This window comes from Podarcis gaigeae, assembly GCF_964106915.1.
Source record: "Podarcis gaigeae genome assembly, chromosome: 7".
NCBI classification, from domain to species: domain Eukaryota; kingdom Metazoa; phylum Chordata; class Lepidosauria; order Squamata; family Lacertidae; genus Podarcis; species Podarcis gaigeae.
The window spans coordinates 85,158,754-85,185,892 of NC_139683.1; the positions used below are offsets into that span (position 1 = coordinate 85,158,754).

The following is a 27,139-nucleotide window of genomic DNA, read 5'->3' on the forward strand; positions in this document are numbered from 1 at the left end:
GGGAAGTTTCAGCTTCCTTGCCCACGAAGGAGGGCAACTTTACGATATTTGCAAGGACAGCCGCAGCTGCCTCTGACTGTCGGGCTGAGCCTTGAGCGTGCAGCTGAGCCAGAGCGGAGCCTCCCTCTGCCTGCCATCCAGGGGTGAGGTGGGGAGAAGGAGACTTTTGGCTTGCTTTGCAGGGTGACCTGCTCCCTCTGCCTGCTGCACCCTCTTTCTCTTAACAACACACAGGTAATAGCAGCCATCTTTTTTCAGACACTGCAGCTGGGTGCTGACCCCCAAAACCTCAAGGTCCAAAAGGTCTGCAAGTGAGCAGAATCAGATGGCTCCTAAAGGGAACTTTCCCTCTGTTTGCCTTCTCTTTGTGGGTGGCGCAGCCTCTGGCGCCACCCGGAGAGAAGGGCAGGACGTAAGCAGAGACTCTTTTGAAGAAAAGCCACAGCTTCCAGCTGCTCGCTCAGGGTGAGGTCGCAGGGCCCAATCCTATCTACCATCCCACCCAAAGAGAGCGTGTGAATGAGCAAGGAGAGAGGGAAGCAATCAGACGCAGTGGCAGGCGTGCCTGAGAACAGGAAGTCCAACTGGGCCCATGAGGCCATTCTTCCCTGACCACCTCCATCAGCTGATGCCACTGGTTCTGCCCAGGGAACTGGCGCATGAAGCCAAGGAAAGCATGGAAAATACAGGCTTCTTTTTCACTCTTCCCACAGCACTGCTGGGAGGGGGGATCAAAGGGAAGCAGAGGGAGGGAGGGCAAAGAAGAAAAAAGAGTTTTGTCAAGGGGGGGTAACCTACCTGTCAATCATGCAATATCATAATGACACCAGTGATTGACACCCCTCACCTGTCAGATTTGGCCCATCCTGATAAGGATCCGTGGACTCACCTCTGCCTTACAGCCATCTCTTGTCTGATTGATTCTGCCATACTACTGAAAGAAACGCAGGGGGAGTAGGAATGAATGGGCAATTTATCCAACAATGGGATATAAAGAATGGAGCTCCTGAGGATCCACCTTGGGACATGTGCTTTGTAACTTGTTCATAAACCATCTAGATTAGGGGTGGTTGCACAATGACATAGCCAAGTTCGATGATGATACCAAATTTGTCAGGGTCATCAGCGCTTTTTTTATAGAAAAAACGGTGCCTGTATTCCTCTTGTTGCTGTTTACATACTGTTTTTCTCCCCCTCTGCAAAATGTATATTTACAATAGCCCTGGTCCTGATGTGATATGCAGGAAAGTCTCGCGAGGAGCCAAAGTGCATCTTGAATATTTGTCATGGGAGAAAGCTATTGTTTTTAACTTTGGACCTCTTTACAAACCTGTACTAGAAATCTACTAACAAAGTCTCAACATTGTAAGGCTAATAATTCCTGTCACGCTATTTATTTCTCCCTATTAAAAAAAAAGTATCGTGAAGCATAGAGAATGGTTGTGAGAGAGGGAAAGCTGTTTGATGAGGAGTGCATAAAAGTGGAAAATGAAATGAAACCTCCCTTATCAATCATAAATTTTCATTCACCTCTCTTCTGCTCTTTTGGGGTGTGTGGTAGGTGGAAGAATATATAACTATATACTACATGTCAATCACATCCTTCGATCCATTTGACCAACCAGTTTTGCTTTTCTAAATAAACCAAACAAGTCCACTCATTAACATACTGAACTTCAACTCATTTCATTATTGCTACAATGCTTTTTTGGTAAAAAATAAAAAAAGAAAGAGCTGGTGATTTGTGTAAAACACTCCTTAAATAAACATTTCCAGAGAAAGCATCTCTGAACACACTGAAACAAAATGAGGTGCTGATGGGGTATTTCTCCCCCTTCCCCAAGAAAGAGGGTGGGGGAGTAAAAATAAAATAAAATCCTCCCTCCAAGATCTCCCCCTTGATTACATGAATGAAACTGAGTCTGCCTGGCTAGGACTTCTGTCTGGGAGATCTTCTTAGGATCTCTCTCAGAGGAGGCTGCTGTCACTTTAAAAATTTACTGAAAAAGGTGGGGAAGAGGAGGGATACCTGTTCTCTCCTCTTCTCCCCCCCCCCCAGCATCTTCCCTCCCTCCCTTGCCACCTTCTCTCATTAAAGAGACTTCATGAAACAGACCCGCCTGAGCTTGCTGTTTGTTTTAAGGGGAGGGGACCTTTGCAAAGAGAGTCTGTGGTTGGGTGAGCAGGGCTCTTTATGCTCTTGGCCTGGTGGGATACAATGAGCAGTATCCCCTTGAGGGGGAAGAGCTGCCTAGGAGTTGCTCCCCTCAGGCTCTCTGTGGCTAGCTGACAGAGCCTCTGAGGCACGGTGGGCATGGCTAACACACAACATCTGTGTGTTGCCTGCAGAAAGCTCTGGTGAGGGGTAGGGAAGGAAAGAGAGGGGGGATTGACTTTCTTTCCCCACTTTTCTGTTAATCACAAAGGAGGCATGCTGCACACCTCTTCCATCCTAAGAGCTTCTTTCCCCAGGGGCAAAACGTGACTTCATTCCACTTGGGTCAAAGACCCAGTTTGGTGCACACATACGGCAAGGTGGCCTCTTTCTTCCCACAGTGTCATCCTTGGTTTCCTCTTTTGCATAGACTCTCTGGGTTCCATCACCACAGCTCTCGCTTCCTCTGAAGTCATTCAAATTTGTGGTGGGTCCTTTCGATAACAGAACAAGCCTTATGAGCTGCTGCGTGCCAAATACTCGATAAGAGCAGCAGATATGGAAAGTCTGAAAGGGAAATTTACTTGTAAACCTAATTCTGATCATAACTACAGTGGTACCTTGGGTTACATACGCTTCAGGTTACAGACTCTGCTAACCTAGAAATAGTACCTCGGGTTAAGAACTTTGCTTCAGGATGAGAACAGAAATCGTGCTCCGGCGGTGCGGCAGCAGCAGGAGGCCCCATTAGCTGAAGTAGTGCTTCAGGTTAAGAACAGTTTCAGGTTAAGTATGGACCTCCATAACGAATTAAGTACTTAACCTGAGGTACCACTGTAGAAGGTTATCAAGAGTGTACTAGACTCCACTGTATATATGTGGTTTGTTTGGAAAAGTCAGAATAGTGGGGTCATGCGGGACTAAATCATTAAAGAAAATAAGAAAGAAAGAAAGAAAGAAAGAAAGAAAGAAAGAAAGAAAGAAAGAAAGATAGATCAGCATGGCTCCCCTTCTGGAACAGGCGTGCTGGAAGTACATCCAGTGGGCACATGACTTCAGACTTAGTTCTGCTTCTTAATGTCTGCTTTTGTTCTTTTTCCTGTATAGATTCTTTCACAAATAATGTTGCATAATGTCTTAGTTCCACATCTCATTTAGTTTACTATCCTTCCCAGGGAGTTGTTTTGAAACTTAAAAAATAGTTGTTGCAGGACTTTTTGCTTATTGCAGCAAAAAGAGATCCAGAGATCTATTTCTCACTCTGTGACCATTAATATCTAATATCTCTGTGAGCTCCCGTTGCTCGGTCCCTGCTCCTGCCCACCTAGCAGTTCGAAAGCACATCAAAGTGCAAGTAGATAAATAGGTACCACTCTGGCAGGAAGGTAAACGGCATTTCGGTGCACTGCTCTGGTTCGCCAGAAGTGGCTTAGTCATGCTGCCCACATGACCCAGAAGCTGTACGCTGGCTCCCTCGGCCAATAAAGCAAGATGAGCGCCGCAAGCCCAGAGTCGGTCACGACTGGACCTAATGGTCAGGGGTCCCTTTACCTTTACCTTTATTATTTCCCTTCATCTGGACACTAGACTTCTGTTGATGCAGCCTAGAATAGCATTAGCTTTTTTTGCTGCTGCATCACACTGTGGACTCATGTTAAGCTTATGGTCCACCAAGACCCTTAGATCCTTTTCACATGTACTGCTAGTAAGCCAGGTGTCCCCATCCTATATTTGTGCAGCTGTCTTCTTTACCTGCAGCACACCTGATGTCACATATGATCTTGTGGGGCAGGTGTGTGTGGCTTGGGTAAAATGGCCTCACAGGTCATATTAGGATCGCTGGTGGGCCTAATATGGCTCAAGGACCAAAGGTTTTCAGTGCTTGACATAAACGCAGGAGAGGGAATATTTTGGGGTATCAATACAATGTCAGGTAGTTCATTGTTCCACTAACTCAAAAATAATGGCAGATGTCAAAGGAAAGAGCTCCACCATGGCCTAAAGGTCACTTATCTTATTTTGAAACTTGAAAGAAAAACTTAAAACTTAAAAGAAAACTTGTTTTGCAGGGGGGCAGGAAAAATGCTGAATAAAATATTATTCAGAGAGCAGGCCTGAGTTTATAATAAAATGCATTGCTATATAATGTTTTCTTTGTTAATTCTGATTTATCACCCTGTCAAAAATTTATAAATATAGAGGTTTATACAGACATCAGATTCAGTCCATCAGAGCCTCCTGGGCTTTTAGGTTAGGAAACTCCTTATTGCTGTGTGTTTGTGGGACATGTCAGACATATCATTATGGGTAAAAGTTTAAGAAAACGTTTGAAATATTATTTGCTTGTGACAATCTGTAAATTGTGGCTTCACCCACACTTATCTTGCTAATGTGTAAATATTGTTTGATGATGAAGATTTGCACTATATCTACCGTATTTTTCGCCCTATAGGACGCACCGGCCCATAGGACGCACCTAGTTTTTTGGTGGGGAAATCAAGGGGGGGAAAATTTTTCCCGCCCAGGTTTGCGCAGCCATCCCCAAGCTAGAAGAGGGAGACGGAGCGCTCCGTCTCCCTCTTCTGCCTTCAGGGACAGCTTCTCTAGCCTCCGTGGGGCAGCGGCTTGCCCTGCTGTCCCCCGAGCTGGTGGGGCTGGTGATGGGGAGAAGCTTGCTTCTCCCCCCCCCCGCCCGCCAGCCTCCAGACCAGGTCCGGGAATAGTGGGGTGGCAGCGCTCCGCCTCCCCGCTATCCCCCGAGCTTGTGGGGCTGGCGATGGGGAGAAGCAAGCTTGCTTCTCCCCCCCCCCCGCCAGCCTCCAGATCAGGTCGGGGAATAGCGGGGTGGCGGCGCTGCGCCTCCCCGCTGTCCCCCGAGCTTGTGGGGCTGGTGGGGGGGAGAAGCAAGCTTGCTTCTCCCCATCGCCAGCCTCCAGATCAGGTTGGGAAATAGCGGGGTGGCGGTGCTCTGCCTCCCCGCTATCCCCCAAGCTTGTGGGGCTGGTGGGGGGGAGAAGCAAGCTTGCTTCTCCCCCCCCCCCGCCAGCCTCCAGATCAGGTCGGGGAATAGCGGGGTGGCGGCGCTGCGCCTCCCCGCTGTCCCCCGAGCTTGTGGGGCTGGTGGGGGGGAGAAGCAAGCTTGCTTCTCCCCATCGCCAGCCTCCAGATCAGGTTGGGAAATAGCGGGGTGGCGGTGCTCTGCCTCCCCGCTATCCCCCAAGCTTGTGGGGCTGGTGGGGGGGAGAAGCAAGCTTGCTTCTCCCCCCCCCCCGCCAGCCTCCAGACCAGGTCGGGGAATAGTGGGGTGGCGGCGCTGCGCCTCCCCGCTGTCCCCCGAGCTTGTGGGCTGCAGGCTGCTGCCCGCAAGCCTTGCGAGCCCGCGGGACCTCCCGCCAGGCTTGCAAGGCTTGCGGATAGCTTCCTGAAGCCTGGAGAGCGAGAGGGGTCGGTGCGCACCGACCCCTCTCGCTCTCCAGGCTTCAGCGAAAGCCTGCATTCGCCCCATAGGACGCACACGCATTTCCCCTTCATTTTTGGAGGGGGAAAAGTGCGTCCTATAGGGCGAAAAATACGGTATATTCCACCTTCATTTCAAGAAATACATTTTCTGAAGTCTTTTTGATTGAAAACGTTTTGTTGGAGTAGCTCCTTTCAGAACACACAGTTCCTAGTTAACTGGTAAGTGTTTTCGAAATACCAGGAGTATGATAGTCTCCTAAGGGAGGTGGAAACATAACATTACAGTGAAGATAATTTGGTATAGTTTGCCATTACGTGACTCCCCCCACACACCATGCTGGGAAGCTACTGGGTAACAATTGCACCATTGTTTGGTTTAATCCAATGCCGTTTGCATATAAACAAAGTACTGGGATCACAGGTCGATTGTCTTAGCTTTACAGGGAATGAAACTGTAAGCTATCCCCCATCATATCAGAAGTAATATACACTTTGTGTTTTATGTTCTCAGCAGGAAAACCTAGTTTCAGGTAATATTTTTTGACCATCTGGATTCATCTTGGATCCATAGTATTTGCATATCTATGTTCATTATTTTTCACAGTAAGAGGGACACCCTTACTTGTTTCCATGAAAGCTTTACCTCACAGAATTATCTTTATCATCTGCTAATCACCAGACAAGAGGAAGCAGGCCTGGCCTTGGTTAAGAAAAGAACTATCAGTTAAGGCTGATGGTTTAAGCAGCAGCCAGTAGTTCATCTTCTGGGATAAATAAATAAAACTCTCCAATCTGCAGGCGCTGTTGTCTAGGAATGCATTTGCCATGTGGATGCAGTACCCAAAAGCGTTTTCGCAATTATCACTAAAAGTGCCTTTGAGACATTCATGTGACTCTGTTTTTATGTGTGAATATTCTGGAACAATACAACCTTTAGAATGCATCTGAAGAGGGAGATTTTTAATGTTTACTGTTTTAATATGTTTTTATATATGTGGGAAGTCTTACAGAGTTGCTGGGGCAACCCAGGAAGATGGATAGGGTACAAATATAACAACAACGATATTATTATTATTAACAATACTTTTTTGTGAATCAGCTTGTGATCTTCAGATGAAGGGTGGTATACAAATAGAATAAATTAAAAGAAATAAAATAAACTGAGTAAAATGATTAAAAAGCTGGGAGCTGGGGATTAGAGGAAAAGAAAAGGATCTAGCTAAGTTGAATAAGTCTTCAGCAGACATCCATGGGAATGGAACAGGCTTGAAGAAGAGAAAAATTGAATAGCCTCCTGAGTATCCAAAAAGGGAAATAGTATGAGGGTCTATGATGTGATCAGTTATAAGAAATAAGCTTCCTGACTGGCAATAGCTCTGACAAAGGAGGTTGATTACTTTAATGGCAATGCTGGACAGAACAGATATTAAATTCTAAATAACTCAAGTACTGGTGACCAAAGGTAGACAAACTACCCAGAAGGAACATGATGTGTTCCCCACCAGAGGTACTACCCCTTAAACCCCCCCCCCCACCCTAGAGACATATAATTTATTTATTTACTGCAGGAGGGGGCCTGATGGAGCTGTCCTCCTCCCTTGATGGGACGCAGGTGGTGCTGTAGTCTAAACCACTGAGCCTCTTGGACTTGCCAATTGGAAGGTCGGTGGTTCGACAGGGTGAGCTCCCATTGCTCTGTCTCCTGCCAACCTAGCAGTTCGAAAGCATGCCTGTGAAAGTAGATAAATAGGTACCGTTATGGTGGGAAGGTAAATGGCATTTCTGTACATTCTGGCACTTGTCACGGTGTCCTGTTGCAGCAGAAGCGGTTGAGTCATGCTGGCCATATGACCCAGAAAGCTGTCTGGGGACAAACACCGGCTCCCTCAGCCTGAAAGCGAGATGAGTGCTGCACTCCATAGTTGCCTTTGACGGGACTTAACATTCCAGGGGGCCTTTGCCTTTTACCTTTTATCCTCCTCCCTTGCTGATATCAGTGGTGGTTCTGGCTGTCTTGCCCTCCTTGAAAGCAAGATCAAACCCAAGAGAAGATCAGGTGAAAATGTTGAGCACAAGGGAAAACAGCACCAGTCATTTAGTTTTTCCTTAAGACAGTGGCAGTTGGACTCCTCAATGTTTGTATTGGATGTAGGAGAGGTTCCAGGGACTCATTAAGCTTGCACTAATTTTGTGGCCCATGTGTAAGTTGAATCACATATGTGACAGCTGCAATGGGTGGAGATTTGGCTTAATCCACTGTAAGCTTTCTCTGTAATTTTGCAGCGATACAGCACTCATTGCTAAAAGCCTAAGCCAGGCTTCCTCAACCTCAGCCCTCCAGATGTTTCTTGGCCTACAACTCCCATGATCCCTAGCTAGCAGGACCAGTGGTCAGGGATGATGCGAATTGTAGTCTCAAAACATCTGGAGGGCCGAGGTTGAGGAAGCCTGGCCTAGGCAGCCAATGTAGTGCTCTCCAGATGTTGTCAGACTAGAGCTCATAGCATCCCTTTCCATTGGCTTTGCTGGCTGGAGTTGGCAGTCCAGAGACAGGAGAGCCCCACATGAGCAGTAGCAAAATAGTAGCAAAATAGGCACCTAGCCCTCAGCTTGTGCAGAGTTCCGGGTGAACCGAGCTTCTTGGTACAGGGGCTCACCAAAGACATGTCAAGAGCTGTCATAGCATGGAATGGCCTTAACTATCATAGTTATGCTGTTTCGTGAGGATCAAATAACACCTTTCAGATGTGGCTGCCCTTAGACTCATAGACACTCAGTGTTTTCCAACAGATCAGAGCCTCTGAATTTCATTCTTCTAGATTGATACTTATGATGTGACAGTAACTGAAGACCTCGGGGAGATCCAGCTGATAAAAATTGAGAAACGGAAGTATTGGTTTCCTGATGACTGGTACTTGAAGTATGTCACCGTGAAAACACCCATGGGTGACTACTTAGAGTTTCCTTGTTACAGATGGATTACAGATGACAAAGAGGTGGTACTCCGAGATGGACGAGGTGAGTGCTTTGCAGTGTCCTTGACTAAGAGCACTAGGCAAAGCCAGAGAACCTCTTTACTTAGTTCCCAACCTAGCAGTTCGAAAGCACCTCCGGGTGCAAGTAGATAAATAGGGACCGCTTACCAGCGGGAAGGTAAACGGCGTTTCCGTGTGCGGCTCTGGCTCGCCAGAGCAGCGATGTCACGCTGGCCACGTGACCCGGAAGTGTCTCCGGACAGCGCTGGCCCCTGGCCTCTTAAGTGAGATGGGCGCACAACCCCAGAGTCTGGCAAGACTGGCCCGTACGGGCAGGGGTACCTTTACCTTTACCTTTAACTTTACATATTTGTTGTATTACTCCAAGGTATCCAGACAAGAGATACAACTCATCACCTTCAATATGTATATCAGATTGTTGTGTTCAGTCTAGAAAAGTTGCTAAGTAGCTCCTTTGCTATGATAGTCCACCAGATCACATGCAAGCACTTATGGATAATAGTTTATATCTGCTGTATTACATTTCTGTCGGCCACAACTACAATAATATTATTTATTCTTTAGCGATTGCTAATTAACAAAACAGTAGTTGAGAATGCACCACTACAGTGATATGGACTTTAAGCAGAATAACATAACATAAGCAAAATAAGAAACTTATCTCCATTTGGTCGCCTAGAGCTCCAGGAACCAGCAAGAGAGCCAACTGGCTAGCACACAACACCCAACCAGTCAGGGCTTACACCAAAGCTCAAATTTATATACTTCAGACCCTTAGTGGCTGAGTGCTGCCAGGCCTGATATCTAAATCTTCCACCCTGTTCCAGAAGTCATTATTGGGATGGTGTGTGTGTGTGTGTGTGTGTGTGTGTGTGTGTGTTACATCACCTGCCACATCGTGGTAATACTTATATCTGAAACACAAACAGTAAATCAAGACAATAAGCAAAGCAAAAACCCTTGCCAACACGTATGGATAAATAATTGAACAAACCAACTAGACTTCCGAAGGGTGATCTGTTTCCTCCTTCAGCTGTCTCCACTCATCACTGGTGGTGGCCCTTGACAAATTAAGCCCAAAGAAATGTGGCCATTGGCTGAAAAAGCTTGCCCACCCCAGCCCAGAAGATTAAGAGTTTGAGACAGGAAGGAACATATAGAGGAAGAATAGGCAGAGAGGAAGGTGCACATGGCGAATTGCAAAGATGAGACAGCTTGAAGTTCGTAATGATTGGCAAATAATCAGCTGCATGCTTGGCCTTTAGCTTATTAGTACGAAGGAGAGAACTGTGCTTGCCCTTTGTACAAAGCTGTTGGTGCATTTTTCAGTCTGCATATCTTTTCATCGTCTTCCACAGCCAAGCTTTCTGCAGATGACAAGACTCAAGTTCTTAAGCATCACAGACGCAAAGAGCTGGAGGATCGTCAGAAGATGTATCGGTCAGTTTCCTAAAACTTCCTATTTAGCGCTATAATTTTTCTATAGTACCCTGAAGTTGTGATCAAGGAGACCTAGCTTCAATTTTACTATATACACAAATACCTACAAGCTGTGGCTCTCAAACGTCTCTCAGTGTGCTGGTCCCGGGGGGGAGCTTACCATGGGGCGAGGTCCAGGACCTGGGTTGAGGGTCGGGAGACTGTCCTCCACGGGCGAAGTGGGGTCCAAAGCGAGGAGCTGGGCAAGGACAGGAACTCTGGAGGAACAGGACTGGGTGCTGGCCGAAACAGCTCTTCAGCGATGTTGCTCCCGCAACCTGGGACCGGGCTGACTGGCCTTTATCTTCTCTGAGGCCAGGGGCGGTCCCGGCCCCCAGGTGACCCGCCTCTCCTGGCCTTAAGGCGAGCACTCCTCCTGGGAGAAACCAGTTCCCTCCGCCTCTCTGCCCTGAGCCTCTGCAGCTCAGGAGAGGCTGGAGGGTTACTGGACCCAGGGGGAGACTCACCTTCCCCTGACAGGGCTGGGAGAGGCGCACCTGTAGGCAATGCGTCCTCAATCGCCTCCGGAGCCAGAGTGGATTCACCTGGTGCCTGCTCCTGAGGATCCAGCACAGGTGCAGGCGCTTCAGAATCAAGGCCCTGCCCCAGTTCAGCCGGCCCTGGAGGCGGGGACTCCTGTGCAGGCTCGGATTCCTCCGGTTCAGCCTCTGAATCGGATTCCCAGGCCATCACACTCAGACAATGCTTGGACAATGCTTGCATATTCCATAGAGACTTAGAGCCACACACAGCCATCACTTCTGGCTCCAATTTTAAAACAAATGGAACTGCTACATAAAGTACAAGGCATTCTGCATGTTGCACATATGCCGAGTTCATTAGGCAAGCGTTAGTTTCTACTAGTCGGCTGAGAAGTCCAGTCCCAGCAATAATACAGCAATTTATCAACACATAGGTTGTCTGGAATTTTTCCGCAAACGCTGGACTCTTGCAGTAATGGGGTGAAAGTTCTCTGATTAAAAATGAATCAAATTCATATGAGTTTCAATTACATCAGTTTTCTGATCTAGGTCAAAGTAAAGCTTTGTCTTCTGCACTAGTGAGATAGAGAAAACATGGTGTACTCATGACCCAAGAAACGTTGATTAGTTGCAAAGCCTGAAAGGGGAGCGTTCATACATCTTTTTAAACCAGAGAATAGAGTGCAACGAAAAGTCTTTTGCGTATTACATATATGCAGGGACTAAAAATTATGGCTGGGTTTGGTAGCAAAAGACACATCTAGGCATGCTCAGGTACCCAGAGGCACTATTCCACACCCAAAGATAGCTTGCCCAGTTCAAAAACAACAACACCACCCCAGTTGTTGACTAAGGTATATGCAGGAAACAACTAAAAGCTGTGTGATCATTTCTGGCTATCTGGTGGGCAGTAGCAGATGGGAAGAGAGTTGCCACTGTCCTTGCTGCCGAATGGATTGGACGGAGGAAGGGACCATGGCAAGGTTGTGTTTCCTGTCCTAGCTTGCCCTCAAATGGAGAAGCTGCCTTTTGAGTTATTTTCATTTTTAACCAGGTGGGCAGAATGGCACCCAGGCTTTCCCCTGAACATAGATGCCAAATCTCACAAGGAATTGCCTCGAAACATCCAGTTTGACAGCGAGAAAGGCGTCGACTTTGTTTTGAATTATACTAAAGCGTGAGTATTATGGTGGCTCATTATTTGGTAGCCATATTCTGGATTGGTCAGGGATAATGGGGGAAAGGACAAAATTGATTAAAGGACAATTTAAACATATATTTTAACCACGTAACACTTTAAATGACGATGCAAAACAGCACATGATTCCATTTTGAACATAAAATTTCAGTAATCAGAACAATGGTAACAAACATAATACTTATGACTATACTTCATAAATGTTACCTTTACAGTACAACCCAAATAATTAATAAAATGATACTAACACTATCAACATATTCTAATTTTATCTACCCAACCCCTGTCTTCTCACAGTATAGCTAAATTTGTAAAATTACAGTAGCCAGTTCTAATATAGTCTGAGTTGCTTTAAAAATATATATATCTTTTGTATGGAGGCTTTGCCTGTCTGTCCAAATACTGTCTCAATTATTGCTGTATTTATTTATTTAAAAGCATTAAAAAACCACATAATTTTTTTCAAAGATGTCTTGCTCACTTCTTTATAATGGCATTGTTGAGTTTGGATCCCAATCCACAAATCTTTTCACTTAGCAGTAAGTTGCATGCGCAGGAATACATGCAAGGGTAAACTGGAAGTAGAATTGTGTGGAAATGACTCCTTAAAGTTCTCCACTTTGTTAATGGGCAGGGAAATTGGTGGCCAATTCACCAAATTTCTCCAAGGGGAGTAGCAGTTCTCCAACAGTTTCTCGGTGGTGGGGCTCACAGCACTGACAGTGCTATTAATACAGTTTTTCCTAAGGTTTGTTGTTGTTGCTGCTGCTGCAGTGCCACCTGTGTTTGCATCCAGTCCAATTAGTTTAATACGGTCATAGACGTTATTTGCCTTTTTTTAATCCTCCATGATGCCTTGGACTTGGCGTTCCGGAGAATCGTGATGGAGAAATAGCAGCTACCATTAAAAATGGTGGATAATGTTCAGCAAAAAAATTGCAACTCAACCTTGTTTTTCTAGGAGGATTAGAAAAAGAAAAATCTTAGATATATACTCAGTAAAATCTCCTGAGAAATTTTGTTGCAGTTCTTTGGAAGGTAACATAAGATGATTTAGAAGTGGTGCCAATGTCCAATATGTTTTAAAACACTGGTACCATTTCGCTTGTGAGATTTAGTTCCTAGATTTATTCCCCTTCATTTAATCTACGTCCTTCATTTCTGAACATTTCATACAGAAGTAAAGAAGTTATGGGAAAAGTGAAATGTACAAGGAAAGAAATGAAACAAAAAAGATTACAGCCAATGACCTCACAGAATTTTTGTTTTTTTTAGGATGGAAAATCTCTATGTTAATCGTTTCATGCACATGTTCCAATCTTCCTGGAGTGACTTTGCAGATTTTGAGAAGATCTTTGTCAGAATAAGCAATACAATTTCTGGTAAGATCGATTGCAGTTGTTGACACTAGCATCACAAGATGAATTAATTTTTATGTTGCTGACCAAAATTTTAGTTTTGGTCATTTAGTAATTTAGTAATTTTCCAGCTAAAAACCTTTGGGATATGTGTTAGGCCAATAATTATTGGAATTTATGTACCCAGCGGTTGCACAAGTCGAAGGGCACTCAAGAAACTAAAGGTAAGTAATGTAAATTTATTAATTTAATTACAGCATCAGCTTATGCTGTACTGTAATAATGGCACACTAAAGGCAATGTGTGTTACGAGGTAAACTCTGTAAACGTGTATCTCAGGAGCCAAATCATGGCGTGATAAGCCTGTAGAAACCGAGTTTTCATTTTCACCATAGCAGGGAAGCCTTGAGAGGCCACAGTAAACCAATAAGCTTTTGGAAAAGAGGTATAAAACAGGCCACCTGCCCCTAATAGTTTTGCACAGTGGGGGCCACCAGGTGGAGCGTTGGAAGATGGCTGACAATAACATCTCTCTGACCCATACGAGGTAATTAAGGGGCTGCTATGGGAAGTATGCAGCCTTCCCTCCCCCCCCAGGATGTGGGGGGCCCTGTCTTGCCAGTGGTGTTCACAATGCACCCCCTGATCCGAGAGATGGGGGTGCTGAACACTTGGCACGAGCCCTCGGTGAAGTCAGCTCTTCCTGACGCCGATTCCAATTAGCGCGTGCTGGTTGCTTCAGCTTGGAATTATAATTGGAAACATACGATTGGAAATGAAGCTGAAGCACATACATCAAGTAAAGTTCGACAGATAAGGCTGCTGATTAATGGATCTCTGACCGGGAGTGACGGATGGATAAATAAATCTTCTGATGAATCACCACTAGGAGACTGTATGTTTGGAACGAAGGGGGGGTGGAGGAAAAAACTCTTTTTTTCTTTGCACGATGTGATATTAATAACCCTTCACCCCAGAAAGAAATAAGATCGTTGTGTTTTTATTAATCATAAGCAGGATTTTAAGAACTGTGTGGGGATGGATTACAACAACAGAGAAGACTGGTGACCGGTGAGAAAAAGGAAAAAATTTATGACACAGTTAAAAAATGGCGTCTCACCAAGACAGGCTTGCCGGAGAAAGAAGGACGGGGGGGGGGGGGAGAATCAGGATCGTTCGAAAGAGAAGGAGTGCTGGAATGCAAGTTTGACCTGACAGAGCCCCCTGATTTATTTGATTTATTTGGCTAGCCTGAGAAAAAATAAAGGACAGACCAAAGATTAACTTTGTTTATGGAAGCGTTGAACAGAGGCTGTCCCTGAGCGATATGGTTTTTGAAGAGTACAAAACCCACACAGAGACGCCAGTTTTCAGTCTGCTTGTGAGAATCATCAGAGATCGCAAAGAAAGGAATATATGATAACAACAAGATGAGAAAGAAAGTAGTAAAGGACTATCCGGACCGAACTGGATAGAACTGTCTAATTAAAGCAGTAAAATAAGTGATGCCTGGAGTTATCCGGAATTTTGGACTCGTGCGGAGCTTGATGTATGGGTACCCTCAACAAAATTTAAAATTTGGCTGTATAATTTCGAACTAATGTGATTTGAATAATGTGATGTGATTGGCCTGTTAATAAAAAATATTTAAAAGAGAATAGTTTTGCACAGTAGAGACCTAGCTAGTGGGGAAAGTCAAGTTAAAATCAGCAAAGTCTACTTAGCATTCACCTCAAAGTCAGTGTAACTTTTAGTTTTGAGGGGAGGAAATAGCAGCAAACCGAGCAAAAAAAGGAAGTATTTGCTGAAAGCTTCAGTTTTTCGTGCAGTTTTCAAAACCAGAGTGCAAATTGCAGCTTAAAACTGTGGGGTAACTTGCCCTTATCTTGATTTAAGAACAGAGAAGGCCTGACATAAGGTTGTCAAGAGCACCTTGAAAGTGAAAGGATAGTCCTCTATCCAAGTCTTAGCCAGGGGTGAAACTGCCAATGTCAATTTCTCTCACTTTTTCATCTTTACAACCTTGAACTCAGTTCTGAACACTTGAATTTACATTCTTGTACACATTACCGTATTTTTTGCCCCATAGGAAACACCGCCCCATAAGACGCACCTAGGTTTTTTTGGGGGGGAGAATAAAGAAAAAAAATTATTCCCCCCCCCAGGCGTGGGGCTGGCGCGGGGGAAGCCCGAGCTTCCCCCGACCCCAGCCCCCAGAACAGGCTGCTGCCTGCAAGTGTTGTGAGCCTGGCGGGACCTCCCGCCGGGCGCGGGAGGCTTGCGGACACGTTCCCGAAGCACGGGGTGTCCTCCGGAGGGCACCCCGTGCTTCAGGATGCAGGCTGCCACCCCAAGCCTCGCGGGCCTGCGAGAACTGCCCCGGGCTCGCAAGGCTTGCGGTAGCTTTCTGAAGCCTGGAGAGGCAGAGGGGTCGGTGCGCACCGATGCCTCTCGCTCTCCAGGCTTCAGCAAAAGCCTGCATTCACCCCATAGGACGCACACACATTTCCCCTTCATTTTTGCAGGGGGAAAAGTGCGTCCTATAGGGCGAAAAATACGGTACTTGGTTGGAGATCTGGACTGCAATATTCCGAGACATGTGGATTTTCTGAAGGAAGACTACATGTTGACTCTCCTATTGTTTTGCAAAATGCAAATTAGGTAGGGTCAGCTGTCCCGAATCAAATCTCTCCCCCATCCTTACTTTCAGCTCTGCATAAGACCACTTCTCAACTACCGTATTTTTCGCTCCATAAGACGCACTTTTTCCCTCCTAAAAAGTAAGGGGAAATGTGTGTGCGTCTTATGGAGCGAATGCAGGCGGAAGGCTCCTGAGCAGAGCCTCCTGTCTGCATTCACATCTGGAATGCATACAGGCTCTGCACAGTGCTCCCTTTAAAGAGCGGGCAGCTCTTGCCTCTTGCTGGCTTTTCCAGGAGGTGGGGGAAGGGACTGACTGCCCTCTCTCGTTTCCCACACCTCCTGGAAAAGCCAGCAAGAGCCACTACCAGGCTCTGCTCAGCGCTCCCTTCTAAGGGCTCCCTTTTGTCCCTCATCCCACTTTGCTGGGATGCTAACAGAACAAGAGGCGCTGTGCAGCTATCGCTCTTGCTCTGCTGGCTTCAGCGAGAGCTGCGCAGCTTGCTCTGCTGGCTGCTCAGTGAAGGGGGAGGAGGGACAGAAGGGTTTAAAGCAAGAAATGCGAGAGCCGCTTACATGCTCTGCACAGAATATTTTTTTCTTGCTTTCTCCCTCTAAAAACTAGGTGCATCTTATGGTCAGGTGTGTCTTATGGAGTGAAAAATATGGTAGTCAATTTCAAAAAGCTTTTAAAGGGTGTCCTAGAGGGCTTCAACTGCCCCATAGCCTCTGCATCATCCCCACTTAATCACCACCCAGTATCCACTCCCTTGACCAGGCATAGGCAAACTCGCTCCTCCATATGTTTGGAACTACAATTCCCACCATCCCTGAATACTGGTCCTGTGAGCTAGGGATGATGGGAGCTGTAGTCCCAAAACATCTGGAGGGCCCAGTTTGCCTATGCCTGCCCTTGACCATAGGTAGGCAAACTAAGGCCCGGGGCCTGGATATGGCCCAATCGCCTTCTAAATCCGGCCCGCGGACGGTCCAGGAATCAGTGTGTTTTTACATGAGTAGAATGTGTCCTTTTATTTAAAATGCATCTCTGAGTTATTTGTGGGGCATAGGAATTTGTTCATTCCCCCCCCAAAAAAATAGTCTGGTCCCCCACAAGGTCTGAGGGACAGTGAACCGGCCCCCTGCTGAAAAAGTTTGCTGACCCCTGCCCTTGACAAACATCCCCATTCTCACAGCACTAAATGGACCTCAGTCCATCTGCCATGCCATTCCTGCTTACCAGAATTTGCCAAGCTCAGTAGTTTGACTTCCTGTTCTACTTGGTTCCATCTGCAATTAGACAGGGCTATATATGTAGAAAGGGACGCGGGTGGCGCTGTGGGTAAAACCTCAGCGCCTAGGACTTGCCGATCGTATGGTCGGCGGTTCGAATCCCTGCGGCGGGGTGAGCTCCCGTCTTTCGGTCCCAGCTCCTGCCCACCTAGCAGTTCGAAAGCACCCCTAAGTGCAAGTAGATAAATAGGTACCGCTTTATAAAGGGAAGGTAAACGGCGTTTCCGTGTGCTGCGCTGGTGCTGGCTCGCCAGAGCAGCTTTGTCACGCTGGCCACGCGACCCGGAAGTGTCTCCGGACAGCGCTGGCCCCTGACCTCTTAAGTGAGATGAGCATGCAACCCCAGAGTCGGACACGACTGGCCCGTACGGGCAGGGGTACCTTTACCTTTACCTATATATGTAGAAGAATTTAGCAAAAGAGCCCATTATGTGTATGTATGCTTTTTATGTAACAATATTTTAATATCCAGTAATCTCAGTCTCTCCCAGCTCCTCTAATGAAGACTGCATGTGTGCTGGGCATATTATGTTGTTAAAAAAATTTACCCTGAGCCTCAATTTCAGGCTCTGCCTTCCTTTTCTCTGTTTGGTTTTTTATTTTATTTTATTTTGGTCTTTTTTCTCCTGTTAGAGTATGTGATGCAGCATTGGCAAGAAGATTTTATGTTTGGATACCAGTTCCTGAATGGGTGCAATCCTGTACTGATCCAAAAATGCACAGAGTTACCAAAGAAATTTCCTGTGACTACGGAAATGGTAGAATGCAGTTTGGAGAGAAATCTGACTCTGGAAGAGGAAATAAAGGTATAAACATAGAATGGATTTATTTCAGTGTTATAATACTCATCAGTTTAAAAGCTTTTCAAGAAATGTATAGAAGCAGATTGCGTTCTTTGGGAAAGGTGTGCTTTGTTATCCAAACAGAAGATTTGCAGTTTGAACACTGAGTTGAAATTCAGTGAATCAGTTTGTATGTAAAGTACGTAATTTGAAGGCAACATTCAGGTCATGATAGGGAATGCCTACTATACAGTACTATGGGTTGCGCTTTTTAATGCTGAACACTTTGATGAAATTATAACACCTCTTCCTTGCCTCCATGGGAATGATGGTCCTGTGAGCCACCCGGAGCAAGTTATCCTTCCTCCGATGATCACATAAAGCGTATTCTCCTTCATAGAGAGCACTGGTTGTGGTGGGGGCCGCCAGGACACTCCAAAGCTGGGGGGCGGGCTAATTGATCATTGGCCACTGATGCGATTGGGGCTTCCCTTGTTGTTGGGAAGAAGTTAATGTTGCCATTTATTGATTGACAGCCAGAAATAGCAAAACTCCTTGCACGAGGCTAGGGCTTCCTCTTTTCGCCCGTGCATTGGATTGCCCGTCCCTCCCTCCCTAGAATAGGGTTGTTTGCTTTGACCTTGCTATGCCTGTCATGGGGTCGTCTGCTTTGGAGTGGGGGCCTGGTAGGAATTTTGTCCATCTGGCTGATTGGCTGGGGCCATTTGGTTTTTGCCTACTGCGTAGCAAATCGTCACAACTTGTAAGGTTCGCGGTTAGGCATTGGTTTATGGTTTGGTTGGTTGAGGGGCATGGATTGCTGTGCCTGCCCCTCTAATGCTGCTGCTGCAAGGGATTCCGTTAAAGGAATTGGGAGCTAACTATTGCTTGTCCACTCTGTCAAGGGGGCTCGGGCCATAGCAATGAGCTCCTGGTTGCATTTGGGGTGAGGGCAGGTTCCCTGCTCCGCGTAACCCCCAAGTGTATTCCCCCATTCTGACTTTCGCATCGTGCGGAATGTCAGTCTGTCCCCCATGGTGGGGGCAGATAGTCGCAACCAATGCCTACGCAACCACTCACAAATTTGTATTTTAATAAAGTTGTGGCCAAAATTATGCCAAAAATCTTAAACAACAATTTCTGTGTGATGTGTGAGTTATTGGGGTGGACCTGGGGACCTCGACACGCAAATAAAAAGATTACTAAACCTATTAACACATTGTTATATTATATTTCTTTTAAAGCAATAACATCTGCCCACCCTCATTGTCTGACTTGTCTTTAAGACAGGAAGCTTCTTGAGGGCAGACCACCTCTTTTTGTAAAACTCTGTGAGATGCATGCCTGGTCTGAGACATCTAACAGGCTTTGGAGGCAAGATCTGCAGGAATCAAAAGCTTATGATACAGTGGGTCTCTAATAAATCCCTGACACTGGCTCAGCCAAAGATAATTTACTCATCCTGGTTCCACTGAGGCTCAGCAGGCCTTGGCTTCTGGGAAGCCAACAAGGCCAGTGTTAATCCCCCAAAATGGATGTCCTTCAGGGAGACTTAGGCTGGATCTCAGCCCTGTTCAGCTCAGCCATATGACCTAGCAACCCAGTGTAAGGTAAAGGTAAAGGGACCCCTGACCATCAGGTCCAGTCGTGACCGACTCTGGGGTTGCGGCGCTCATCTCGCTTTATTGGCCGAGGGAGCCGGCATACAGCTTCCGGGTCATGTGGCCAGCATGACTAAGCCGCTTCTGGCGAACCAGAGCCGCACACGGAAATGCTGTTTACCTTCCCACCAGAGCAGTACCTATTTATCTACTTGCACTTCGTGCTTTCGAACTGCTAGGTTGGCAAGAGCAGGGACCGAGCAACGGGAGCTCACCCCGTTGCAGGGATTCGAACCACTGACCTTCTGATCGACAAGTCCTAGGCTCTGTGGTTTAACCCACAGCGCCACCCATGTCCCAGCAACCCAGTGTAGAACGCTCTTTTAAAGGCTTGTTTTGCTTCTGCCTTGCTTCGGGAGAACAACAGCAGCTTTCCCGCTGCTGAACAGTTTTTGGATCCGGTGTAACTTTACTCTGGCTTAACCTGTTTGCTTTAAGCCAGTTTCTTGGACATAGGATTGCTGTCCTAAGAATTTAGTTCATTCTCAAGGACAAAAATCTGAAGCTCCTAAAAAGGCTTAAAGGACACACATAACAACACATTTATGCTATGTAAGTTGCAACATTGTGATGTTATGTTGCTCACAAGTAATCTTGCATGTAAAACATACTTCAGTTAATATCTCACCACATTTCCTTAATGCTAAGAACCTCACAAGACGAGGATGTAGCTAAAACATAGATTTTTCTTTTCATTTGTTGTGGGGAGAGTATGTATTTTTGTGACTAATGTAACATGCTCAAGCAGCATACATCATACTGCCTTTAAGCTCATTTAATTTTGTTCCTAACATAAAATTTCTTGTCATTTCACCAAATGAGAAAGTAAAGCTATCAATAACCTATTCTCTAGTTTCTTGGAGAATAGAGAATTTTAACTGAACTTGGGGGGGGGATAGAGAAATTCTGACTCATCTTGTATGTCACACTTCTGGTTGTTTACTCCAATTTCAAAATAATGTTGCCATATGAAACTCTTGAAAATTATATTTAGAATGATATAGAACATGTTAGCGGTGTCCAAAAATGAAAGCTGAGTCTGTAGGTTGGCATTTTCATGGAATAACCCATTAATCAAAGTAAACAGGTGTGCATGTTTTCTTTCATTTTTCCTACAGCAAGGGAATATTTTCATAGTGGATTATGAACTTCTGGATGGTGTTGAAGGCAATAAGACTGACCCCTGCACTGTGCAATATCTGTCTGCTCCAGTCTGCTTATTATATAAGAATTTAGAGAAGAAGATTGTCCCTATTGCAATCCAGGTAATCTATGCTTTACCCACTAAAATAATAATCTTTCATTATTGAAAGAATTGTTAATTATTTTGTTACACTTTCCAGATAAAACAAGCTCCTGAGCCAGGGAATCCTATTTTCCTGCCATCAGATGCAAAGTATGACTGGTTATTGGCCAAAATTTGGGTACGTTCTTCTGATTTCCACATCCATCAGACTGTTACTCACCTCCTTCGGACTCACTTAATTTCTGAAGTGTTTGGAGTAGCCATGTTCCGGCAACTGCCTTCCGTCCATCCTCTCTTTAAGGTGGGTTAATTGGGTGCTAGGAAGGTGTGCATATCAGACATAATTGTTTTGTTTCTGCAAGATCTGCAGTTTTCTGTTAAATGTATTGTTAATAAAAGTAATATTTGGTATTGTACAGACGAGAGAGCCCCTGTATATTTAAGGCAGATAAGGCAAACAGCATTCTATCATTATAAGACTGGAACATGTTATATATATATATATATATATGCTTTCGTAGATTTTCACGGGTACAGGAATGCAGGTTTTGGTGTCCTCGGGTGTCTTCCCGTGTAAAAGTTGGGGTGTCTAGGCGACGTTTCGACGAGGTCTCACTCGTCATCTTCAGGCTGGTGCTTTCGGCTTCTTGTTACTGGAACAGGCTCTGTTCCAGTAACAAGAAGCCGAAAGCACCAGCCTGAAGATGACGAGTGAGACCTCGTCGAAACGTCGCCTAGACACCCCAACTTTTACACGGGAAGACACCCGAGGACACCAAAACCTGCATATATATATATATATATATATATATTCAAGATAATTTGTCCCAGCTCTATGAAATGTGGCAAGAAAAAATTACCTCTTCTGAATTGTAAAATGGCTCATTTTTAAAATATTCCACTAAGAAAAAGCTAAGATAACACAGTTAAACAGTCTTCTTAAGTGCAGTGGTGTGTTTTTTTAAAAAAAACCTGGCCATTTTAATTTTCTTTGAGCCATTTTAATTTGACCAGTATTAGATAAATAAAGCTCACAAATAGTGTCTTCAAGTGGCAAATTGTCTACGATGATTTGTGTCTGAAGCTGGAAGTAACGTGCAGGATGAAGATGGATTAATGGTTCATACCTTGTTAAAGAGTGCACCCTGAGGTGCCCTTGGACAACAGCACTATGTATAGTTGGTCTGAATTATGTGCATCTGTAAGCCTTTTCTAAACTGCCCAAATTGACAAATCAATATCTTTGTATTATTTTGCTGGAGAACGCTATTTAACCTTCAATTCTGGTGCAGTGCAGTCCAATGTGTTTGAATACTACCTACATGTTGAACGCCTTTTGGCAGTATAAAGTGTATGTTTCTCATACTGCAGATCTGATATCTAGCAGCATCTATCAAATTGTAAAGGACTATGCTTTGAAACTGTCTGCAGTTCATACACATAATTTATATTAAAGCTGTAGTTCCTTATTTGAAAGCAAGTTGTTTTGGGAACCCATCATATTCCATTGTTAACACTGAATGAATATTTCATTCTTATCCATAGCTGTCAAGTGTCCCTTATTTGGCAGGACAGTCCCTTATCCCAGCGCCATGTCCCGCTGCTGTCCCTTATTGATGAGGCTTCATTTGGCTGCTGGCTGGGCTTTCTGCCTTTGGCTCAGAGGGGCTCAGAAGTTGAACATACCTGTGCCCAGAAAATCCCTTATTTTGGCTGCTGATCCCTTATTTTCGAGGCTGCTGGTCCCTTATTTTCAAATCTGTAAGTTGACAGCTATGTTCTTATCTACTTTCTCTTGTGGTTTACAGCTCCTGGTATCCCATGTGCGGTTTACAATAGCCATCAACACTAAAGCCCGAGAACAGCTTATCTGTGAATATGGCCTTTTTGACAAGGTGAGAGAGCCTTGATTTCATAAGTTTGTACCTCAAGGAAGTGTCTTTCACATAGTTCTTTCAATGACTTTTCTCCATAAAATTAAATTAAAAAAAAAAAAAATCCTTCCAGTAGCACCTTAGAGACCAGCTAAGTTTGTTCTTGGTATGAGCTTTCGTGTACATGCACACCTCTTCAGATACACTGAAACAGAAGTCACCAGACCCTTATATATAGTAAGAGGGTGGTGGGAATGGGTGATTGACTGATAGGTGTGGTAAACCTGATGACTGTTAACAACTGCAATTGGTCTTACAGGAAAAAGCAAGAGATGAGATGGCTAAGAATAGCTTTATCATGTCTAATGAGATAAGATAAAGCTATTTTTAGCCATCTCACCCCTTCCTTTTTCCTGTAAGATCAGTATTTTATTCAAAAGTAAGCTCTACTATATTCTGTGGATTTTACTCTGAAATACAGTACAAGTTGTAAAGGGGCTTCTTATCAGTAAAGAGATGCCCATGTTGAAGCAGATATGAGCAGCTAAAATAGCAAGGCCAAATAGCAAGGCCAGACAACATGCAGCTGACACAATGCTGGCAGAAGAGAAAACACAGAAGTCAAAATAGAGGCTTGGAATTACAAAGCTAGAGCAGACTGTAAAATAATCAAGTAAACCCAAGCCAGTGCACCAAAGAGAAAAACCCACAGTGTCTGACCTAAAGAAAACCCCCCTCACAAGCCCTCTAAGCATAGCTGTCAACCTTCCCTTTCTTTGCGGGAAATTCCCTTATTCCAGCGCAGTTTCCCGCTGCTTCCTGCTGCTATCCCGGATTGTTAGATATCCCGTAGACTCTCCCCGGGACAGGTGAGGCTGCTGATCCCTTATTTTCGAGGTTGCTGATCCCTTGTTTTCAAATCTGTCTCAAACAGCCATGCCTTTTACATGAAGGAAAATCTCCCCAAAGTAATTTTATTTGGAGTCAAGCTAATTGCATACTTTCCAGTCTCCAGTTACTGTAACACTTGGCTTCTTTAAAACAAGCGAACATATACCATTACAAATACGGATTTGCAGTTAAGCAGTTAATCTGTAGAGTGAGATTTTATGCTGGTTCTATTTAGGACTAGCATGACTGACTTAGGCTCATTAATTTAAGTGGATCTACTCTGAGTAGGTCTAGCATTGGATATAACCTATTCCAGTGTCTTTCATATTATGTTTACCATACACTTAGCTGGCAGGTTTCTTATTCTGTAAAGGGGACAATAAATACAATTTTTACACAATGACTATGTAAAGGAAAGCACACGTCCTTATTTCTTGCTTGGCCTCACAAGGTTGTATGCATTCTTTGGTGGACTTGGAAGTGGTCAATGGCCATGCCTTAGACATGTGTGTCCGTCAAGGAGGTTTAGGTAAAGGTAAAGGGACCCCTGGGGACGCAGGTGGCGCTGTGGGTTAAAGCCTCAGCGCCTAGGACTTGCCGATCGAAAGGTCGGCGGTTCGAATCCCTGCGGCGGGGTGCGCTCCCGCTGCTCGGTCCCAGCGCCTGCCAACCTAGCAGTTCGAAAGCACCTCCGGGTGCAAGTAGATAAATAGGGACCGCTTACCAGCGGGAAGGTAAACAGCGTTTCCGTGTGCGGCTCTGGCTCGCCAGAGCAGCGATGTCACGCTGGCCACGTGACCCGGAAGTGTCTCCGGACAGCGCTGGCCCCTGGCCTCTTAAGTGAGATGGGCGCACAACCCCAGAGTCTGTCAAGACTGGCCCGTACGGGCAGGGGTACCTTTACCTTTACCTTTAAAGGGACCCCTGACCATTAGGCCCAGTCGTGACCGCCTCTGGGGTTGTGGTGCTCATCTCGCTTCATTGGCTTCCAGGTCATGTGGCCAGCATGACTAAGCCTCTTCTGGCGAACCAGAGCAGCACACAGAAATGCTGTTTACCTTCCCGCCGGAGCGGTACCTATTTATCTGCTTGCACTTTGACATGCTTTCGAACTGCTAGGTTGGCAGGAGCAGGGACCGAGCAATGGGAGCTCACCCCGTCGCGGGGATTTGAACCGCCGACCTTCCAATCAGCAAGTCCTAGGCTCTGTGGTTTAACCAACAGTGCCACCCGCGTCCCTGTCAAGGAGGTTTACAATGGCACTAATCCCATTACATGTGGATCCATGTGCACTATGTCACGGCTGCATGATGCAGGGGTCAAAACTTCCCTCCAGTGTGGCCCAGGCCCTCATCTCCAAATCCCCTTGTACAGCAAGATCCTCCCCATTGTTAAGAGCACTCATATTTAAGGCTATGGAACACATGAGCCAGCTCTTAGGGGCCAAGGTCCTTTCCCCCCCCCCCAATAAAAGATTTGAGGAGGCTGCCCCCTCCCAAAGTTGATGGGTATTTCCATTCAAATGGTGTGTGTGTGCCATATCATGTGATCAGTTACCTTTCCCCACAAGTTTTATTCAAGTTGGCACCTCTTCTATGGAGCCTCCATTCCTTAATTCTCTCTGCCACTTGTTTTGGGTGCCAAAGGCCAATGCCACCGGAGGAGGAGGGCTTGCGCAGATACTCCAGCGAGCAATGAAGCACCTCACCTACAGTTCCCTGTGCTTCCCTGAAGAAATCAAGGCAAGAGGCATGGAAAGCACGGAGGAGATTCCATACTACTTTTATCGGGATGATGGTCTCAAAGTGTGGGAGGCCATAAAGAGGTAGGAGATGGTCTGAAATAAATGTTATTTTGTCATGCTGAGAACCAGGAAATCTAGCCGAGATCTTGGAAGTGTGAATCTACCTATTGCATGTTCCGTTTAACAACGTTCCACACGAGGTGCTTTTTGAAGGAGCCGAGAATCTTCACATGGCCACTAGGTCATAGTGAATCCATTTTGTTTTGCTCTGTGACAGATGACTCATTTTATTGGCAGAGGAACAGTATTGGGGATGGTCCTGTTAGCCACCATTTTAGAAGGGTCTAATAGGCATGCCTCTGCCACCTACCTCTACAAAAGGCTTCCCTATAACCCTTGACTTGGATTTCTCAACATTTCTTTGTTTGCTCATATTGTTTATCCAGATCCACTCATACTATATTTCTAGGAGTATGTCTATGGACCTAGCTGCCTGCCTAATCGGGCCCTCCCTTAAAGAGGGCATGTGTTACCGTGAGACCTGGCAACCAAACCCTGTGTTGTGGGTGGGTTCGATTGAATAGGCACAACACCCAATTGGTAGGTCCCTTGATGCTGGGTTTAATCAGGCCAATGGGACGCAAGCTAAATGGATCAAGGGACCTATATATACCCATGCACATGACACAGAACTTCCTCTTTCAGTGCGTGCATCGGAACACCCGCCCACCTCTCCCTACTTTTAGGGCTGTGCGCTTGACCTTGCTATGCCATCATGTGTTGTCTGTTGTTGGGACAGGGGCATGGCTAGAATTTTCCCCACTTGGCTGATTGGCTGGTGCCATTTGGGTTTTGCCTGCTGCGTAGCAAATCATCACAACTTGTAAGGCTGCGGATAGGCTCTGGTTCAGGTGATAGGGGTGGGGGAACACTCTCACCACCCCTATGTGAAGGGTATTCCATTAAAGGAATCCAGGGACTCGATGGTTTAGTCAACCCCTGAGAGGGGGTTGTGCCCGTGCCTGAGTCCAGGGGGACATTTGGGTGGTGGAGATAGCCTGTTCCCGGCTTTCCGCTTACCCAGGTGTTCACCCTTGGCTAACCTATGCTGGTGCCCTGGGTCAGCGCTACCTGCAACGGTGCAGGGAGCTAGTCGAACCAGAGCCTATGCAACCACTCACTTGCTGTAATCAATAAAGTTGTGGCCTAAATTCTGCCAAAAACCAAACCAAAATTTGAATCTTGTCTGAATTTATTTAAGGGGGAGGTTTAAAGGTCTGAACACGCAAATACAGACAACCAGCTTACCATGAGATAAGGATTTGTACCATGGCTTTGCTGGGTTGTCTGCAGGGCCGGAAGTAGAATCTTGGCACCTGAGATTTGGCAACATTTGGAGAGCCAGTGTGGTGTAGTGGTTAAGAGTGGTAGTCTCATAATCTGGTGAACCGGGTTCGCTTCCCCGCTCCTCCACATGCAGCTGCTGGGTGACCTTGGGCCAGTCACACTTCTCTGAAGTCTCTCAGCCCCACTCACCTCACAGAGTGTTTGTCGTGGGGGAGGAAGGGAAAGGAGATTGTTAGCCACTTTGAGACTCCTTAGGGTAGTGATAAAGTGGGATATCAAATCCAAACATGAAACATGCCCTTTATGACATAAATAATCCCCAGATGAAGAGTGGTATAGAATCAGAGAATCTTAGAATTGTAGAGTTGAAAGGGACTCCTGCTACAAATCACATCGTAATGCCTTGCGGAAGACACACAGTTTATCCCTGACAGAAATTATCTTTCTGCCTCATTCAGCCGTAGACTTCTCACGTATAAGGAAACGCACAAGAGAAGCAGAGGTATGCTGCCATCAGCACGTAATTTAGTGACC

At 45.7% G+C, this 27,139-nt stretch overlaps 1 protein-coding gene across 1 annotated transcript in view; it reads left to right on the forward strand.

The window, feature by feature from the left end:
• Positions 1 to 27,139, forward strand: part of ALOX5 (arachidonate 5-lipoxygenase) — a 38,639-nt gene that overhangs the window by 2,042 nt on the left and 9,458 nt on the right. The window contains exons 2-10 of the mRNA XM_083748439.1: positions 8,434 to 8,632; positions 9,969 to 10,050; positions 11,626 to 11,748; positions 13,045 to 13,151; positions 17,694 to 17,866; positions 20,622 to 20,768; positions 20,847 to 21,050; positions 22,558 to 22,644; positions 25,161 to 25,339. Of these exons, the coding sequence (XP_083604565.1) occupies positions 8,434 to 8,632; positions 9,969 to 10,050; positions 11,626 to 11,748; positions 13,045 to 13,151; positions 17,694 to 17,866; positions 20,622 to 20,768; positions 20,847 to 21,050; positions 22,558 to 22,644; positions 25,161 to 25,339 (1,301 nt within the window). The remainder of the gene's footprint in view (positions 1 to 8,433; positions 8,633 to 9,968; positions 10,051 to 11,625; positions 11,749 to 13,044; positions 13,152 to 17,693; positions 17,867 to 20,621; positions 20,769 to 20,846; positions 21,051 to 22,557; positions 22,645 to 25,160; positions 25,340 to 27,139) is intronic.